This window comes from Sphaerodactylus townsendi, linkage group LG10 (genome assembly GCF_021028975.2).
Source record: "Sphaerodactylus townsendi isolate TG3544 linkage group LG10, MPM_Stown_v2.3, whole genome shotgun sequence".
In the NCBI taxonomy this organism is placed as follows: Eukaryota; Metazoa; Chordata; class Lepidosauria; order Squamata; family Sphaerodactylidae; genus Sphaerodactylus; species Sphaerodactylus townsendi.
Window position 1 is genome coordinate 46,422,472 of NC_059434.1, and position 21,270 is coordinate 46,443,741.

General features: G+C 41.1%; 1 protein-coding gene across 3 annotated transcripts in view; it reads right to left on the bottom strand.

Moving 5' to 3' along the window:
• Positions 1-21,270, bottom strand: part of FHIP1A (FHF complex subunit HOOK interacting protein 1A) — an 89,659-nt gene that overhangs the window by 21,495 nt on the left and 46,894 nt on the right. For all 3 annotated transcript variants that reach the window (XM_048509485.1, XM_048509483.1, XM_048509484.1), the window contains exons 4-5: positions 18,270-18,428; positions 13,568-13,654 (exon numbers count right to left, since the gene is read on the bottom strand). In XM_048509485.1, coding sequence (XP_048365442.1) covers positions 13,568-13,654; positions 18,270-18,428 — 246 coding nt within the window. The remainder of the gene's footprint in view (positions 1-13,567; positions 13,655-18,269; positions 18,429-21,270) is intronic.

Consider the following 21,270-nt stretch of genomic DNA (forward strand, 5'->3'; position numbering starts at 1 on the left):
ATCTATCATTAGCAAAAATTGCTTGTTTTTAAAGATGCAGGCTAGGCCTATTTCATGTTCATACTAGATAGGTAAATCAGTGTAATGACAATGTGTAACAGTCTTTCCTCTGTGATACACCTCTGAAGATGCCAGCCACAGATGCACGCAAAATGTTAGGAACAAGATCTACCAGACTACAGCCACACAGCCTGGAAAACCCACCAGAACCAGTTGAATCCGGCCGTGAAAGCCTTCGACAATACACTTGTGGAATCCTTCTCTTCCAGTTCCAGATTCTCTTTCCTAGTTATGTGTGCATATGTTTTGCTGTGTTATAAGTCAGACAGCTTTCAAGGCAGGAGACATTCAGGGGTGGTTAGCCATTGCCTTTCTCTGTGTCACGCACCTGGTATTCCTTGGAGGTCTCTCAACCAAACAATTGCCAGGGTTGAAACTGAGAACGTGTGAGTGGCCCAAGGTTTCCAGCACATTTCCATGGAAGAGTGGAGGATTGAAAACTGATGTCCCAGATCCTAGACTGACACCTTAATCACTTCACCATGGTGGCCTGCCTAGTTCAATTATCACCTAGAAGCTTGCTCAGTGTAGTGAGTACGCTTTGCGCCAGGCATGTGGGCTGGAAGTTCTGGGGCTGGTTAGATCGAGAGAACATCATAGTGAAAGAGCCAGCATTTTTAATTGTGACTGGAAACAGGTGACCAGCACAGACATTTCAACACAGGGGTGACAGTCTCTCTAAATTCCTGACAGCAGCCTGCACGTGCATTTGGGACAAATTGAAACTTCTGAACCATTTTCAAAGGCAGCCCCACTGACAGCACATTACAGCCATCTGATTTGGATACAGTAATGTAACTAAATCATTCACACTTTGGAGATGCTCTCTTTTCACATCTTATAACACAGTCCCTAAGAACCCTTCAACATTTGGGAAATGTGCTATTACACCTATAACATGAACATTTTCTCCAATAGTTCATCCTTTTCTAAATTTGAACAAGTTACATTTTAATTAGAAAATAAGAGACCCCTTCCCTCCCTTGCATGTCACCCCTCCCTCCCTCCCCTCCCTTGCATGCCACTAGGGTGGGTGGGCCATGTCCAGATGCCAGGCCCCCTCCCCTTCCCTCCCTTGCATGCCACCCCTCACTCCCTCCCCTTCCCTTGCATTCCACCACTCCCTCCCTTCCCCCTCCCTCTGCTAGGGTGGGTGGGGCAGGTCCTTAGACAGATATTCAGGGCAATTCCATTCACCTTCTACAGCAACTGTTACAGGCTTCTCAACTTAAAGTGCAGCTTCATATTATATACAAAACCAGAGCAAACAAAATACAGCCACTTGTACTGAAATCTGCAGTCTTCAATCATGCATTATTTACAAGCCAGCAAGGTATACTTTGCACTCCTGAGGTAAAGTCATGACGATCTGGTTCCTGAACAAACAAACTTACCAGTTTAATCTTGATGCAGACAATAGGCTTCCTTTAAAAGAAACCAATGGAAACTGCTTAGCTTGCCACTTTAACCACACACACAAAAAGTTTTTCCAATTTTTATTGGCATATTCTCAGACACACACAGAAAACTGTAAACAGTTTAAGACTGCTGGAAATATTCACCAACACCAATGATTTTTATTTATTTGTAATTCAAATGTTGCTTGTCAGGTCCCCATTTGGAAAACCTATAATTAAATTGTCTGAGTTGCAGAGCAAAGCTGCAACCACTGCATCTCTTGTCAAGTTAGTTAACTGATCTTCTTTCCAACCACTCTTTCCATACTTGCTTCAGGAAGAAAACAGGTGAGGGAATATGAGGGAAGAATGCACAGTTTGCTTGGTGCCTCAACGCACTGGAAGGTAAAGGAACTACCTCCAGACCACAGCAAAAAAAACCTTTCAAACTATAAGGGTTTCACAATCGCAAGAGGGTTTTTATACACTATTTGAACAATAGTTGCTACTTAACAGTTTATCAGAAATGCTACTGAAAAATATGACTTTGGTAATCAAGCAAGAAAACTGATGCTATGAAATTAAATGTGGAAAACTCCATATGTATAACCAAGACATAAGCGCCAATCAATCAACATTTATTATGAACAAGAGATCAGCCAACAACAATTTAACAGCACAGTTTACATAACGGTATAAATGTATATAATATACAGATATTAAAATCCATAGCCTTATTGTGCTGTAATTAATTATACACAAAAGTTACTTTAAAGTTTGAACATATGCTTTCTTATGGACAAAATCTCAGAACAGATTTGGCCACATTAGAGGTGTCTCATTGGAACTGTCTACAAGGAGAAGATATGCATAGACTTTTTCAGATCTTTCTGGAACTTGGATAGAGTAGGGGTGAGATACGTGGAACATAAGAACATAAGAACATAAGAACTAGCCTGCTGGATCAGACCAGAGTCCATCTAGTCCAGCATTCTGCTACTCGCAGTGGCCCACCAGGTGCCTTTGGGAGCTCACATGCAGGATGTGAAAGCAATGGCCTTCTGCTGCTGCTGCTCCTGAGCACCTGGTCTGCTAAGGCATTTGCAATCTGAGATCAAGGAGGATCAAGATTGGTAGCCATAGATTGACTTCTCCTCCATAAATCTGTCCAAGCCCTTTTTAAAGCTATCCAGGTTAGAGGCCATCACCACCTCCTGTGGCAGCATATTCCAAACACTAATCACACGTTGAGTGAAGAAGTGTTTCCTTTTATTAGTCCTAATTCTTCCCCCCCAGCATTTTCAATGAATGCCCCCTGGTTCTAGTAGAGTGAGAAAGAGAGAAAAATTTCTCTCTGTCAACATTTTCTACCCCATGCATAATTGTATAGACTTCAATCATATCACCCCTCAGCCGCCTCCTCTCCAAACTAAAGAGTCCCAAACGCTGCAGCCTCTTCTCATAAGGAAGGTGCTCCAATCCTTCAATCATCCTCGTTGCCCTTCTCTGCACTTTTTCTATCTCTTCGATATCCTTTTTGAGATGTGGCTTAATTGACCGAACTGAACACAGTACTCCAAGTGCGGCTCAGCAACCCACTGCTTTATATAAGTGGAGCATGACAATCCCTTGCAGTTTTATTATCCCAACTCCTTTCCTAATTATCCCCAGCATAGAGTTTGCCTTTTTCACAGCTGCCATGCATTGAGTTGACATTCCCATGGAACTATCAACTAAGACGCCCAAATCCCTCTCTCTCCTGGTTTGTGGACTGGATAGCACTGACCCCTGTAGTGTGTATGTGAAGTTTGGATTTTTTGCCCCTATGTGCATCACTTTATATTTTGCTACATTGAACTGCATTTGCCATTTCTTAGCCCACTCACCTAATTATCAAGGTCCGCTTGGACCTCTTCGCAATCCTTTGTGGTTCTCACCACCCTACATAATTTGGTATCATCTGCAAACTTGGCCACCACGCTACCCACCCCTACTTTCAGGTCATTTATGAATAAGTTAAAGAGCACTGGTCCCAATACGGATCCTTGGGGGACACCACTCCCTACATCTCTCCATTGTGAGAACTTCCCATTTATACCCACCCTTTGTTTCCTGTTCCTCAACCAGTTTTTAATCCATAGGACAGGGGTAGGGAACATGCGGCTCTCCAGATGTTCAGGAACTACAATTCCCATCAGCCCCTGCCAGCATGGCTAATTGGCCATGCTGACATTTCCCCTCTTATTCCTTCATTGCTGAGTTTTCTCAACCGTCTCTGATGAGGAACTTTGTCAAAAGCCCTTATACAGATGCCCTTATACACGTTGCGCTGTTTTGACGGCGTTCAACTGGCAGAAACACAAACGTTGAAGGTGGGAAATATGTAAGTCTTTGGGTTTTTTTCAACTCTGGAAGAATCATGTCATACACTAGAGCTTTCCTTGACTTCATTTGGCCAATGAGCCTCCTTCTGTTATTATAACTGGGAGCCAAGGAGGAAGATTTTCTAAAGCATGATGAAGCAGAACATCTACAGACATAGAGTACTTTAAATCTTCCAAGAGTTAGCAGAGACTACACAAAATATCTTGGGGGGCTTCTACATGAAATGCTCTTGTAGCAATATGCCAGAAGACAGAAAAGTCTTTAGATCTAGCTAAACCTAGAGCCAGAGGGCCCTTTCAGCAATTCCCTTTTTAATTTAGTGTTTGTATCTCCAAAGACCTTGGTAACCACAGAACTAGTTCTACAGATCCTTTGCTCCTAACTGAAGAGAACTAAATGTAATTACATGACCATGGTATTGTGGGACTTTCTACTCTGTAGGTGATTCACACTCAAACTGAACTATCTGACATGCAGCCTGGGAGTGCTCCTGGTCATAGCTGCTCCTGACAGGTAGCTGCTGTTGCCCATAGTGTTTTCTAATCAATTCCATCAAAACGGTATATTTATAAGTGACACTTTCTGCCCATATGTGGTTCAAAAGAACACACAAAACTGTGATTTCAACAGTCATTTCCACTCAGCTAGTAATGCATTTAGCAACAAAAGCTTTTATTGAGATGTTTTCCAGTCTCTGTCTTTTTAATCATAGAAACTAGCTGCAGTTGACACAGAGCTAAGCAAACAACTACAGAGGCATTTTCTTTAAAGACAAGTCCAGGGAAGTTCCAAAGTTGTGAAAGGAGGGAGAGAAACTGTACCATTTGAGCCCATCTGGCCAACCTCAAGGATGCTCCTTACCATACCTCCTAATGGTTGATGCAAAAGAGTTTTGTTGTTGTTGTTGTTGTTGTTGTTGTTATTGTCTCCATTACTTCTTTCTCCCTAATCTTTATTTCCTTATCATTTTCAACCTTTTCTGACAAGAAGAAGCTTTCTTTGGGGAAGGGTGGGGAGGCCTCTGTGCTACAAACACATTAATCGAGCAAAAGAAGACCGCTTGTTGGCTATGCTAAGCTGGCCAGGGGGAGGAGAGAAGTAAGAAATTTCACATCTGAACCTATCTGGGATAAAATATGAATGTTCTCCACTCACGTCTTCATGACTCTTCTCCGTGTGTATGCACCAATAGTAACAGGAGGTGTTAAGTTCTTCATCTTTATTTATTGCACTCTCAACAAGCTCCACCAAACAAATTTCAACTCTAAAGATCTCTCAGAGATCTGTATGGACTTAAGAAAGATGAACTTTGTGACTCTCTGTGACAGAATGTTTAAGCAGGTCTACTCAGATGTGTAAGGCTGAACACCACTCAGACAAAGTCAACTTAAAAAGAAGAACTTTATTGATTTGGGTCGCCCTAGCTACAGGGTACTGGAACTGAGGGTTCTTGTCCTCAGTTCCAGTATTTATTCTATTTACAAAAACAGACAGCAACCAATCAGCTTTCCTTCTCCTGGTCTCTCATTGGTGCTGATGGAACTACATAGTTTCGCTTTGCTGTAGCTGTTTCCTGCTCCAATGCAAAAAGGCGGAAACTGGTGATTGCTGGGAATTGCAGTCCTGACAAGGTGTCAGTCCTATTTACTGAATGAGATTTAATTCCAAAAAAGGGGGTCTGCAGATCACAGCAATGCTCAGCAGCAGGTGTGGCTAGGCCCTTCTCAGGGGTGGCCATGCAAAGATGGGCATCAGGAGGGTTGATCCATGCGTAATTTGCACGGCCGCTCCTGCCCCGCTGGCACCCAGAGGTGCACAAGCAGGTAGATCTGGTAGGCCCCTCCTTTCTGCAGGTGATGTCTTCCTGGCCAGGACACAAGGCTGCCTTTATCCTCTTAAATTCTGTTCACAGGTAGGTGGCAAGAAAGACAGCTGGAGCCCTGCTTACTTGTTCACCATAGAAATGTGCCTAGCTGCTTTGCTCATGTTCCTCAAGCCCGGACACAAGCACCCCAGCTGCCAGGCAGGAGTCCATGACTGTTGGAAAATTGCTGAAGAGCTGGCTCACATGAGCTCTAACACCTCAGCCCTAAAGCTCGCTTTGGACCATCAGTGGCCTGCCACATTTCCTACAGGGGAAGCCTGTCACCTTTCTGGGGGGAGGGGGGGTAGGCTGGCCAGTGGGCCCTAAACGAAGCTGTGGGCAGGAAAGGCAGTGAAGTCCTGCTGGGATTCAGCTCCCACTCCTGCCCCTCAAGCCCTGCACAACCAGGGAACAGGGAAGGCAGCCAAATATGCCTCCCCTTCTGGAAATGAGTCAGAAAAGAGCAATCTTAGGAACAACTAATTGTCATGGATATGGCCAGGAATATATGGGAACAGCTGCTGCACTTGACCGAAAAAAGATCATAGATAGCGATTAGCCCAGAATGTGCCCTTATCAAATGGGACACAGCTAGTTAGGATATGATTTTTAAACAACCTATAAATATGGGAAGCTGGAGCTTGTGACTTGCTTGTCTTTGGGTGAAATGCTTTTATGGATTCATAGAAGTGATCTCCTTTAATTATCTATGCAGAATTAATGGATAGTATCGTTTTCTGATGAGAAAGTTGTTAAAGATGCATAATAGTTATGCTGTAATAAAGGATAAAAAGGAAGCAAAGATTCTCGAATAGTATTACTTGATTAGTATTACTTGATACTTGAATAGTATTACTTGATACCCATAATCAACCAGAAGCATTATTGATGTGTATGGCTTTTCCAGGAATGAAATTATCTGATATAGAAAAGGCTATATAGATGCCTTGGGTTCTTAAGTATATGTCTATATCTGGACTGGCCACGGTCATCCATAACATAATGAAATAAATGCCACAGAATGACAGAGCTATCCTGCTGTAGCTAAGAATGTATCCTTGTATACTACATTTACAACTTGGTTGAATGAAACATGGTAAGTTTTGAAGGGCCCATCTGAAGAAGCTCATTTGAAGTAAGCCATCCTTCTGCATAATCTCAATGGAGTAACCACTTAGCTTGCCAAGCACAGCTAGAATACACAGCAAACCTGTTCCCAAAGGCAACATTTCTTAATACGTTGGGCAAGAAAAGATGCCTTAGACATTTCAGGCACAACATTATGGGAAAAGAAATAGCTGGCATGTGAATGTAGGAAGCCAGATGTCATAGATCTGCTGGCATGTTTTAATTTCTAGAAATCACCCAGGCCTTGAGAAGTCTTTCCAGAATCCTGACCAAAGCATTCTTTTGTGGTCTGGCTGCCACTGCAAGTTATAGTTGAACAGTTGGGATTCCACAGGGCAGCGAGAATGTTCAAACGCTCTTTTCATGTGGTCTACCAACTGCATGGGAATCAACAACGGGGGAAAACATTTAAACACTAGAGGGTTACTCAGATTAGTACTCTGCTTGGATAAGCCCTTAAAGCTTGCTAAGGAACTGCACAGTTTTGCTATGATCTTATCTACACTGCATCTCCTTTTCCCAACAAAGCCTTGGCAATGAGTGATATACATAATCACCAAAAACTTTCATCTTGAAACATTCTGCATTTAAATAGCTGACTTATTGTGCTTTATGGGCGGGGGAGGGAGGGAGAAGAGGGGTGAGTCCTGAGCAGCATTTTGAGCATTCAGTTTTGTAGATTACCAACAATTTACATGCAAATTTATTTAAACATCTCTTCCAAGGAAGAAAAGAGCCATTATAAGAGATGCACTTAACTGTCAAGATAACTAGACCCAACACATTATAGTGGTGAGTACCAAGAAACATCAATGTGAGAATGAAATTAATATATGCTGAAACCAAATTTCAAAGGCAGTAACGTTTGCACAAAATATACTTCAATAAAGGAAAGAAAGACAAGGATACATAAGGTTCTTAAACACATTATAGCTGTATTAGCCACATAAAATGACTCAATAGAGCATTTTTGTTACACCATCAAGTCTTATGGGAAAGCCTATTATAAGCTGTGTCTAAGACTGTTGCCAGGGACCTGAGATACTGTTATGATTAACATCTACAATAATTACAATGAAAGAAATGATATGCTTGGAAGAAGACACTTCAAAAATATTAAAAGGGACTCCATAACTTGATTAACAAAATGAAGACTAAAAACCATCTTGTAATGGCCATTATAATACCAAAATCTTTCTTATGCTGTTACACTTAAGCCAGAATGCCGTTGTGTAGATAGTTTCCCTAACAAGATACTATCAAACTGGTAGGAAGCCAGATTTAGCCTTCCACCCTTCTAAATATATTCTTCAAAAATATTTTCTCATATGAGCAAGAGATAGAAAACATCATTAAGCCAGCACAAATTATTTATCAACTTTAAATGGTTGTGAAATATGAAAAAGTTATTCCACTATGATAAAAAATATTCATTGTCAAGGTAAAACAAAAGTCATATGCCCTACATACAAAGATCTTAATGCAAATAAAAACAGATCAATATTTAATGGGATCCAAAAATATTCAAGTAAAAAAAGAAAGGATTTCACTTGCATTATGAATTCCTTAGTTCTTTCAGTGCTTTTAGCTTTTCCTATGACCCACTAGATGGCACACTCTCCTTCTCTATGTAATATATTGGAAGATACAACAAATGATGTAGCTGTAAAGTAACATGTGATCCACACACATTTGGAGATCACAAAAAATAATTTGAGAAGCCCAGTTTAAATTAATTTAGTAGTTCACCACACAAATGTAGGAAATTGTAAGCTCTTTATCAGCTCTTTTCCTGAATATATACTTCCCCATGTTTCAAAGATCCCATTAATGTCACATAATATTTCCTTGTAAAACTTGAAATACTGTTTGTGAGACAGGATAGATAATAAATCCCTACCCCACCCAAATTTTAAAATACCTCACCCTATGTAAGAATTCATCCTAAAAGTTTTAGTTTTGGACATGTAAAATATGAGTCTTTTCAAAAGGAAACGGGGGATATTAAGTTCAATTAAAAATAAAATAAAAATAAAATATGTTAGAAGACATGAGAATTGACCAATGAATGATTTGGTTCCAAAATCTGAAAGATGTGTGCAGTGTTTGCAAAAAAGCCAGTGCAATACAGTGGTTAAAGTTTTGGACTAGGACCAGGGAGACAGAGGTCAAATCATTGCTGGCCCTGAAACGTATTGGGTGATCTGGGCCCAGTCACTTTCTCTCAGCCTAGCCTACCTCACACAGTTGTTATCAGTATAAAATTAAGGAAAAGAAAACCATGTACAGTACACTGTATTGAGTTCCACAAAGGAAGGCTGGAATAGAAGTGCACTAAACATAAAATCCAGGGCCACTCCCCAAAAGCATCATGTTAAATGGGAAATCCAATGAAATTGTAGATTATCCTTACTGCAACAGAAAGTACTTTTTGTTTGCACAATTTGATTCAATTTACTGGCCTCGTTATTTTCTATGTTTGCTCTTGCCCTTTTCTCATACTTTTCATGTTATCAACATACAAGTGTCAATCCAATAGCACCATAAATTTTATGCCATTATTAATCTCTGTTGTTGCTGCTAAGTGGAAATGAGGATAATTAAACAACACAAAAGTAGAATGCAGCCATAAGGGTAGCTTTAAAATGGCTGGCCTCATTCCTTTGGGAGCAAAACAGCAGGTAGCACTAGGGGACGGGATGTCCCAGTGGTGTCTTCTTGTTTTGTGAGGTGCCGCAGGGGGCAATCCTTTCCCCAATATTATTTAACATCTAAATGTGACCCCTGGCACCGCTGATTCAGAGCTTTGTGCTGGGTTGCCAACAATATGTAGATGACACCCAGCTTTTTCTGCTGATGGAGGGCCAGGATGTCCTGGATGTTCTGACCCGGCGCCTGAATGCTGTGGTGAGATGGTTAAGTCAGGTTAGGTCTAGAACATGGTAGCATGGTGGTACACAGCGAGAGAACACATAATACCTGTTCTCTACCACCTGCACTGGTTGACGACTGAATTCTGCATCATTTTCAAGGTTTTGGTACAACCTTTATGGCCTTGAGTGGTCTGGGACCATCGTACCTGTGGGACCACATACTGCCCATGGGTCCTCATACTGCCTCTGGTTCTCCAAAAGCAATCTTCTGGTGATCCCCAGCCCCAAAGATATATGGTTGGCTTCCATCAGAGCCAGGGCTTTTATGACCCAAGCTCCTACATGGTGGGATGCACTGCCTGCAGATGTTAGACCTTTGAAGGATATTGTAAAATTCCTCAGAGCTTGCAAAACCAAACTATTCCAATAAGCATACAATTGAAGCCAAGATAAAACTATGTTGGTCCCAACATTTATACTCCTCCTATACCCAAATAAGAGCTATGGACAAATAATCTAGATTTAAATCGGCATCACAGTTTTTTAATTATATGTTTTTAATTGTTCTTTGTGCTAAGTAAATTTATGTAATCACTTAACATTTACCCTATATACTCGCATATAAGCCAACCCGCATATAAGCCGAGGCACCCAATTCTACCTAAAAAAACTGGGAAATTTTATTGACTCGCGTATAAGCCGAGGGTGGGAAAGATCCATCAGGAGGCAGGGTGCTGAGCCGGCAAAGGAGCCACAGCTGGAGGAAAGGAGCACCCCAGAAGGCTTTGGGAGGCTTTTTAAGGAGGGGCAAGGCGGCGCGCGGGTCTGGGGAGAGGGGAAGTGGCTGAAAGCAGGAGAAAGTGAAGCAGAGAATGCCTCCTCCCTCTCACTAACTCACGCTTTCTTTCTTGCAGGCTCAAAGTTTAAGGCGTTGTTTCAGGGAAGTTGCCGGCTTTCTAAGCTCTAAGTCTACAGGGAAGCTGCCGCTCGAGGCAGCCTGTCTATGGTTTCCTTAAAAGGGCAATGCTGCAGCATTGCCCTTTTAAGAAAACCATAGACAGGCTGCACTTCCCTGTAGACTTAGAGTTTGCAAGAAAGAAAGTCGGCAGCTTCCCTGAAACAACGCCTTAAACTTTGAGCCTGCAAGAAAGAAAGCATGAGTTAGTGAGGGGGATGAGGCTTCGCCACTCATAAGTAAGCACTGTGGCTCTGCGCGGGGGGGAGGGGGAGACCCGCGTATAAGCGGAGGGGGCATTTTTCAGCCTAAAAAAAGGCTGGAAAATTTGGCTTATATGTGAGTTTATACGGTATATTAATTGCCCTGAGCCCAGCTAGGGCTGGGGAAGGTGGGATATTAAATTGAATAAATAATGATAAAAATAAATGATAGCTGGCCAGGTTTAAACAAATTCTCTTATTTTTTCCATCCACCACCAAATTGCAAGGCGATATATATATATATACAAACAATCTATTTTAAAAGGAGTTTCACTTGCACAAGAAGTAAGTATCCTAAATTTCATTTTTTTAATCACTGCAAATTACATTTAGGACCTTCAGTACTGAAAAGTGAAATGTTTTGGATTGTATTTAACAGATAAAAGTGTTTTATGATTTTTTTTGCTATGCGGAAAATAAAGTTTTGATCTATATCAGTTTTCTTAAAATACACAAATATCTACTGATTTCTACTTGTACTTTTTGTGGTAATACGGTAAAAGCTGTGTGAGACAAAGGCACGCAGTAGAAGGGAAAACAGCTCAAAAATCAGAAAGATATAGAGAGATGACAGGACATGTAGAGAAATACAGGGAAAGGAGAAGACTTTTTTGGCAATATTAATAATTCTATTAATCATCTACATGGCAAGCTGTACTGAAACCCTTTCAAATGCTAATGGGACTGCCAAGGTGATCTGTCATTTAAACAGCTGAATCTCTTCTGACAATGTCAAGCAACTGTGCATTGTTGAAATACCAGTGCATGCTTGAGATGGGCTGCTGGGCATCATGTTAATTTGCTCTTCTTGCTTAATAAAGCATATCTGATGGAGTTAATGATTCCAACTGGATTATATCATATTGGTTTAAGTAGGTGAGTCAAGTTTAAGAAATACAGTCAAATGTGTTAAGAACAGAGTCTGTTGAAGAACTATGTTGCAGAGAAAGAAGGTATTCAAACTATGGTGGCTGATTAAACATTACCTGGAAAATTACCTGAAGCAGTGGAAGAGCGCCAAGGTAGAAAACAGTCACAGAAAAATAGGTTGGGACTTATTTTATGTCTAAAAGAATAAGATCCTCACTGCAAACAGGAATTCTTGGCTCTTTGCCAGGTTAACTGAACATTCCAACCAATTTGCCAGGTAAAATTAACATTCCAACCAATTGAGACATTCTGTCAGTACTACTCAAAGCCAAAATGCTACATGAAAAGAAATTAACAGTTCAATTAACCTAAACAGATACATTTATCTGTTTAGCTAGCATGGTGTAGTGGTTAAGTATGGTAAACTCTGCTCTGGAGAACCAGGTTTGATTCCCCACTCTTCCACATGAGCAGCAGAGGCGTAGCTAGGGAAAATGGAGCCCAGTTTTGCTGCCCCCCTCCCCCACATGTTCGTTTGTGTTTTTTGTATTTTTCAGTTTTCAGTGTTTCAGTGTTTTTTCAGTTTTTGGCCTGCAGGGGACGCAGTTTTTAGCAGCATCAAAATTTCAGGGAATCTTTAGGAGACTATGATACCAGCCAGGTTTGGTGAAGTTTGGTTCAGGGGGTCCAAAGTTATGGACTCTCAAAGGTGTAGCCCCCATCTCCTATTAGCTCCCATTGGAAACAATGGGGGATGGGGGCACCCCTTTTGGGAGTCCATAACTTTGGACCCCCTGAACCCAACCTCACCTAACTTGGATGGTATCATCAAGAGAGTCCCCTGAAAACTCCCTGAAATTGTGGTGCTGCTAGCCTAAAAACTGTGCCCCCTGCAGGCCATAAACTGAAAAGCACTAAAAAATACAAAAAAACCCTGAAATTTTTGCTGCCCCCCCCCCAGGTGCACGCCCGGTGCAACGCACACCCCCAACTCCCTTGTAGCTCCACCTCTACAGGAGCAGTGAACTCTAATCTGGTGAACCAGGTTTGTTGTCCCACTTCTCCACATGAAGCCTGCTTGGGTTAGTCACAGCTCTCTCTGAACTCTCTCAGCCCCACCTGCCTCACAAGGTGTCTGTTGTGGGGAGGGAAAGGTAAGGACTTTGTAAGTTGTTTTGAGACTTATGTTTGAGAAAAGTGTGGTATAAATCAAAACCAGTGGTGTGGCACCAACGGGGCAAGGAAGTGTGACGCCCCAGGCAGCAGCACAGCAGGGACATGGAGGGGGCATGGAGGGGCGGAGCAGGGTGGCCGATGCCATGGCAGAGGTGGAGGGCACACACATGCCCCGGGCGCAGTTCTCCCTCACTCCGTCCCAATCAAAACTCTTCTTCTTTAGTTTATCTCACTATACTCATGATAACATTATGGTCAGTAATATTGTTCGTGATATAATCAATAAGAACACACAAAATGGTGCCCCCGGATGCCCCAGTCGGCCTGTTATTTAGGCTATCATCTATGTGGCTCGCCTCCCTCCCCTCCCCTCTTTTCTTCTGGGAAAATTTTAATGAAATATGGGGCCGGTCGGACGCCTCTTCTTCTTATTATTATTATTATTACTATTAATGTTCGTTACCACTGTTTTAAAGATTTTAGTGACTTGTTTTACCATGTTTTATGCTGTACACCGCCCAGAGCCCCTAGAGGATGGGGCGGTATAAAAGTTTAAAAAATAAATAAAATAATAAATAAATAAATAAACCGCTGACCTTATGAAGAGCTGGGGCCATTACTGGCACTAAGAATCCATTATAAATGTAGTCCACAAGTTGGCTGCGAATCAGTGGATGTGCCACCTAAAGGAAGCAAAACATTTTGAGGGATTTTAGATCAATAATGCATCTTGATTATTATATTTAAATGAATTTATATTTTACAATTCTCCGTAGAACAATTTAAAAAAAATTAACTTCCAGTAAAACATTTTAGCCACCCATGAACAAATGACAGAAAGATTTATTGCACACTTATTTGGTTTAACTCTAAGTAAATATTCACATGACTGGACTATAATGTGGGGAAATAATGCATAAATAAGCAAAGAACACAAGTATTCTTATATTCTTTCCTTAACATTCTTGTGTTACACCACTTAGTAGTACAAGAGCATAAATAACAGACAAGTACCTACTTCCACAAATGGCAGACAAGTACCTACTTTCTTGAACAGGCTATTATTAATTTACTGCAAGTAAGTGAAGTAACAGAAAAACCACAATTTATCTTTGACACTTTCAAAATATTACACATCTTCTCTGGATGGATGTTCTCTGACCAACTTTTTCTCATCTGCTAGTGGACAGGCCAAATAAAAATCAAATATCCAATAACTCAGGATGCTGCATTCAACATACACATTCTTGAAAATTTTCTTGTTAGTTAAGGAGCACAGCATAGACCCATTGCAGAATCAATGAAAACAAAACAGAAATCGCACTGTCATGGGGAAAAAACTCAGCCACACAAGTTTCTTTCATCTTTTGCAGATACAAGGTTGAGAATGTCAATAGCAAAAGGTGCTCAGTGTGAAAAAGAAAGTAAATTGGAGCCTTTAATGAAGCTGTACCACAGTTTTTTCTATAGAAGCAAAAAAGTGCATTTTTCCTGTGACCTTGAACAGAATTTTTTCAAAGTGTAATATTCTTACTTCGAGAAAGGAATAAAAGACATCTTGTTTGAAAACCAGTAAAGCTTGAGCGAAAGAGAATTGGTCCCATTTTTACGATATTTGAAATTAATGTTAAACTAATGCAAATAATCCAGTGATAAAGCATAAATCAATGTTCCATCTAATTATTTTTTCATAGTGGACTGATTCAGACAGAACACTACAGGAAAAGGAGCACTAAAGGAAATGCACTTTTTTGCTTCTACAGAAAAAGCTGTGGTACAGCTTCATTAAAGACAACTCCAATTTACTTTCTTTATTATGTGGTATTATGCACTTTCTTTAGTGATGGATTTTCACATCTTTTCTAACCATAGATTAACCATGGTGATTGCTAACCAGGATTATCCATTTATAATAATCATGGTTAAGACTGATGTTGATAGAACTCTTATGGCAGGAGATATCTGTGGTAGAGTTAAGAAAAAAGCATGGCATGGCCTGTTCCTAATTGTTTAACTGTAGTTGAGGCATTTTATGTCAATTTACATCTTTATTTCTTGTCAAATGGTATATAAAACTAAGTAGTAACTCGCTGTCACAACAATAATTAGAATAGTGATGCTTTGTAAGAACCTGTTCACAGGCAACAGCATATTCTCACCTTCTCCTCGTGACCAAGTGTCACTGCCCATAAGTGATAATGTTTGAAATTTACCATCACTATTCCAGACACGTTCAGGTCCTGTGCTGACAAATTCAGCCAGAATGCTGCAGTAATGGTAATTCATTTCTAAAGATGTCTTTTCTTTTTAAAAACTCAATTCACATCTAGCTTATTATGCTTATCAACCAACCCTTCCATTACTTTTGAATGCTGAATTTGGAAAATGTTTTCTATTTAAGCTCTGCACTAATGATACCATTTCCACTATATAAATATAAATATAAAGTATAGAGCTCTGATCTCAGTAGTCAGCAGAGAAGTAAAGCAAAAGCCAGTGTTTACCTCCATATTAGAATATGTTTATCATTTCAGACGTAAATACAGCATTTAAACTACACAGATCTTCAAAAGTTATAAGCCTAAATTATGTAACCGTAAATTCTTTTAGCTTTGTTAATGAGAACAAGCAAACTTCCATGAATCAAATTAAACTACAGATACTGCATAGACTTGCAAGAAGAGGCCTGTGATCAGCATCAAAGAAATTTAAAATCTGATTTTATCATTAGACTGAAGAACAACGAAGAATCAAAAGGAGAAAATCTAATTAAGAAATAATAAAGAACAAAAAATACCAGCAGGTCAAGATTAATATAACATGTCTTGTTCAAACATATTTAACCTTCTGATCAGCTCAGCAACAGTGAAACCTGTTTAATTCCACCGGGAGGATGGGCTTTCACTCTTGTGGGAACCTGATTATAAAAAGCAGCACATTTTTTACAACTCAAGATAAGCACAGGCAGTCATGGTTTTTCCAGGCTGTATGGCCCTTTCCACACAGGCCTCCGGGCGCCCTCACACCGGCAAGAATTCTGCCGGCGTGAGGTGGAGGCGAGATTAACCGCGCAAGACGCAAGCGCTATGAAAGCCGCCCCAGCAGGTGTCGGGCGAGAGAGGCTGCCCGCGATGGAGTCGCGCATCTTCCCGATCCCTCTTACTTACCTGCGTCATCGCTGTCATCGCCTCTGCTGTCCTCCAAAGCATTACACCCGCTGCCCTCCAGGCCTCCAAAGGTCGGAGGATAGCGTGGGGCTTTGGAAGACAGCAGGCTTACGATTTTGCGTAAGTGAAGAGAGGAACCGAAACAGCGGCTCTGTTCCTCGGCGGTGCCGCTTTGCAATCCCAGCGCCGCGGAGGAACACGCTTTGTTGTCTCAAAAACAACCCTTTAAACGAGTGTTTTTGAGGATGGCCTGACGCCGCCCTGAGGGAGGGGAAGGGGAGCCAGGTCGGCGCTGCTGCGTTTCAGCAGCGCCGCCTGTGCGAATGGCGGCCTGGGGGCGGCGTTTTTGCCGTCCCCAGGCCGCCGTTTTTGGCCCGTGCGGAAAGGGCCTATGGCTGTGGTCTTGTAGTTTTTGCTCTGAATGTTTCACAACTGTGGCTGCATCTTCACAGGCATGTCACGGTGAGATGTGTTTCTCTCCGTGGCACAATGTGGAGATAAACACATCTTACGGTGACATTCCTCTGAAGATGCCAGCCACAGGTGCAGGTGAAACATCAAGAGCAAAGACTACTAGATCACAGCCACACACCCTCGATAACCCACAACAGCCAGTTGATTCCAGCTAGGAAAGCCTTCAACAATACAAGGACTGCATTTCTTCTGATATATAATCTATCCATTTTAGAATCAAAAACTAAGCAATCAACAATCTTTGTTTTTTAAAAAAAGACCAACGTTCATTATAGTAAACAAAAACTGCATCATATTCACTGGTGATATTCAAACCCTGAATCCCACTTCTATGCTTTAACTGAAACAGAAACCGGCATGTATCTTATCTTTATTATTAAATATGATGATGGCAGAAGCCCAACCAGTACATAAAAGAAAACTAGCAAAGAAACTCAGGCAAGTGAAAACCACAGACGCCCCTGTCACAGAAGTCATGAAAGACATATTGCCTTATGACAAAGAGGGATGGAAGAAGAAGCCACTACCACATGCTGTCCTTGGTTCAGCCGGATTAAACTAACTCCAGATTGAAATGTTTTTATTACATTGAATTGAACCTTAAGCATTCAGCACGTGTTGTGCGCTACTTAGAAAGCAAGATAAAAGAAATAAAATAACTAAGTAGTTTTTTAAACTCCACGTTCAAAACACAACACAAAACCAGCTATTCAATCCATGGCTTAGTTTTACAAGAACAAGTTTTGACTTTGCATATCCCATCTTCCCTCACTCATGCTAAGTCCTCCTTCCCATTCTTGCAGCTAAGTATAATATGTCATTACACTCAAACCAGCAAACTGTGATTTGCTCTAGTTCAGGCTCATTCTGCACATGCAGAACAATGCACTTTCAAACTGCTTTCAGTGCTCTTTGAAGCTGTGCGGAATGGCAAAATCCACTTGCAAACAGTTGTGAAAGTGGTTTGAAAATGCATTATTTTGCATGTGCGGAAGAGGCCTTAGAGCCAGGGTCAACTCACCCAAAGTTTTAGTAGGTTGTCAACTGACAACTTACAATATAGTGAGGGTTATTGGAAAATAAACAAATAAATAAAAACCTATCTCTTTGATTATTTAAAAAATGTAATTGATAAGTAGAATTTTTTTTAAAAAATAGATAGGCAAAGAAACACAGCAAACATCTCAAGGCATCTATTACAGAAAGTCCACCTAACCCAGCTGTTTATCAGCTGTTCAGACAGGGGTCTTGGAGAGGGTGCTCCCTTGGTGCTAGACAGCATTCATTGAACCCTAGCAACTACATGGCTCAGTGGAATGTTGGTGGGGCTTAGCATCTCTTGGCACAATTCCATGCTGGAAATTAAACACAAACAATGACATGTTCTTTACATCAACCAGGGAAAAAAGCCATGGTTTCCAATTCTAGTTTGGAAGAAAACCACAACAATAACATATTGGCTCAAACATAATAGCACACTATGGGCTTCCTATAAAAAAAAGAAGGGATTTGGAGAGCATCCAATGAAGAGAGACTGGCTGTGTCTATGGCTTATTCACATAATCCTGAACCAAGATGTGAAACAATCAAGCCACGACCTGACAGCATTCATTTAGAACACTGTTCTCATGTGGAGAATCTCTCTCTCAAGCATTACCTGTATCACTGCATTGCAAAACTCTAGGGAGTTCATGAACTGGACAAGGGCTGGAGACAGAAGCCACTCATCTTTCAGCAGGCAGTGCCATTCTTCTCCTTTCTCTTCCAGCTTTGTAGGCAAAGATGAATACAGGCCACTTAGACCTGTTGCTAGCACCTGCATTAAAGAAAAAGGGACAGATCAATGCTATTGACAGTCTTTAAAAAAATGTTTCATCTAGCTTGCACAAAACGGTTTTGAATTTTGGAAAAATATTTTTGTATTGTTGAAGGCTTTCACAACCAGAATCACTGTGGGGGGTTGTGGGTTTTCCGGGCTGTATGGCCGTGTTCCAGTAGCATTTTCTCCTGACATTTCACCTACAATTTGCCGGGCCAGGGTTCCTGTTTGGAGCAGAGGGAGAGTGCTTGGGGAAAGGGAACGTATAGTGTCAGGCCCAGGAGGGAAGATAGCTTCCCGCTGCTGCTTTGCCAGTCAGGCATTTCTGTTTGGGGCGGAGGGAGAGTGCTTGAGGAAGGGGGAGATCACTGGTAGGCCGAGGAGGGAGGGCAACTTCCCCCTGCTGCTCTGCCAGGCCAGGGTTCCAGTTTGGGGCAAAAGGTTGAGGCTGGCCTCTTGCTATGCTTTGGTTGCAAGGATGAACCCTGAACCAACGGGTGCACAGGACAATTTTGTGCAACCATTGTTTAAAGTTTGTAATTACGACACTTTACACGTTAGTCAATTATATAGGGTAAGATAATGCATGGAAATTGGTAGCACAACTGGTTCCACTTGTGGAAATAGAAACACAAGTGGGAATACAATAAGCTTGACTTAAGTGCTAGTGGCTACTGAGGTGGTCTTCCTGCTTTTCTGCTTGTGCAAGTGTTAATTTTGCACTGGATCCAGTCCATTGTCTACATTAACACATAATAGACACATGCCGAGAAGCTGGAATCCAAGTCATGATTCTCTGTCATGAGACTATTGCATGTCTGTACTGCACATTTCCACTTCAAGGTTTACAGTGTTTAGCTCTGTAGATCCTTATGCATAAACAAGTAGCATACCAGATGCATGAAATCTGGGCTAGCTGTTAATTGCATATATGGACAACTTTAAGTGAGATTTGCAAATCTTTATTATTTTATTCAATGCCATGTTTAAATTAACAATTCATGTGCTATTTCATTTGTATTTTCAAATTTTTCCATTTACAACACACACACTATAGGTTTACATGAAAACAAAGCGCAAATTTTTTCTCATCTGCCCCTGAAGGGAAAATCAGCCACTTGGATGAGCTCACAGCATCCAATCACCTTTGAGAATGATTAGATGTAGGGGAAGTGGTAGATGTGCCTCAGGAAGAGAGCAGTGACAGCCCAAGTCTGGCTCCGGAAAAAGAGCAGAGTGAAGGGTAACTAGCTTTGCCTGTTAGTGTAGCAGAGCAGTTTAGCTCTATCTCTTACCTCACAGCAGCAAACCCAAAACCTATACACTCACGACTCATAGAATCCCTGGAACTGAGGGGAAGGTTTATAGTTCAAAACTAACCTAGATTTCAAAAATCTTAGGAGGCTGTGTGTATCCTTTCAGTTGTAAAAAGGTTTGTCACAGACCACACAATCCTGAAGGGAATACAACTATCACTGGAATACACCTATTAACATCTAAGGGGAAAAACACTACCCACAATTTACTATATTACTCATAAACATGACTTTATACAGATGTCTCAACACAGAAAAGTATTTGAAAGAAGATCAAGTGAGGCCTTACAGAAGTTTTCTGAGTGAATGAAAATACTTGATCTAAGCAGTAGTCACAAAAGGCACAAAGCATTCTTCTTTAAAAATACATCATAGATATTGATGAGAACTGGTGGAGATAAATTTATCTTTTAGATGGTTTCTTCCAGCAATAAGTGCAGAGACATCTCAAGAATAAATATTATCAGTCATACAACTTTAGTTTTACATGAGTCTGTTAAAGCCAGGCTCCTTACTAGTAAATCATCTTGAGTACTTAAGATAGATCTGATTTTCCAGAGGGGCCGAAATGAAACGTTAATTTTTTGACTGACAGATTAAATTAGACTGCCAGCCTCGCTGAATTCTTTGGAATATGTGCTAAATTCCATCAGTTAAGTTACAACTAAAAGAAATGTGCAAAGGTGAAAGTGATATTCTTTCTGTGTAAGATTTTAATTATATTAAGCATTACAACATTTTCTATGCCTCAGTTCTAAGCATTTTTACCCAAAAGTAGGTTGCAATGAATTTGATATGATTGACTCCCACTTTTGTGCATAGGATTACAGCCTCAGTCAAAGTTTCAAGAAAACCAACATAACAACTGTTTTATTTCCAGTGAAGCAAATTTAGCTACCTAGAACTTGACAATAAGTATTAGTTCCTAGCAAGTATACTCAGAGATAAGCCACATGTTATTCAATGGGGTTTACTTCCATGATATTCAAAGGGGTTTACCTAGGATTGAAGGTTTAATCTATACCCTGTTCCATATAAAGACCTAAGGAAAATCATCACTTCATCCACTGTTTCCTCCTGCCCCCTCTCCATGTGCTCCACACCCGCTACTCATCAACAGGGTATAGTTCCCTGAAACAATCCATATGCATCATACCATAATCTATACCATGTTTCTTATAAAGACCTAAGGAAAATCATCACTTCATCCACTGTTTCTTCCTGCCCTCCCTTCACGTGCTCCATGCCCCGCTCCTCCCACTCATCAACAGGGTACAGTTCCATGAAACAATCCATATGCATCATCCTCTTGCAGGGGCTCAGGGAAGCAAATATGGTTGTTCTACCCTTAAAACCATCATTTGAGCCAGATTAGGAAGAAGAATGGGTTTATGATTTATCAGGAGCCCCACAGGGTGGGTGACTTGCTGGGCTGAGCACCATTTTCTTGGAAGTGTGCAAGCATCTCCAGGAGCCCTGCATCTCCAGGTGCCCTGCACCTGGACAGGTGGCTGGCCAGGTTT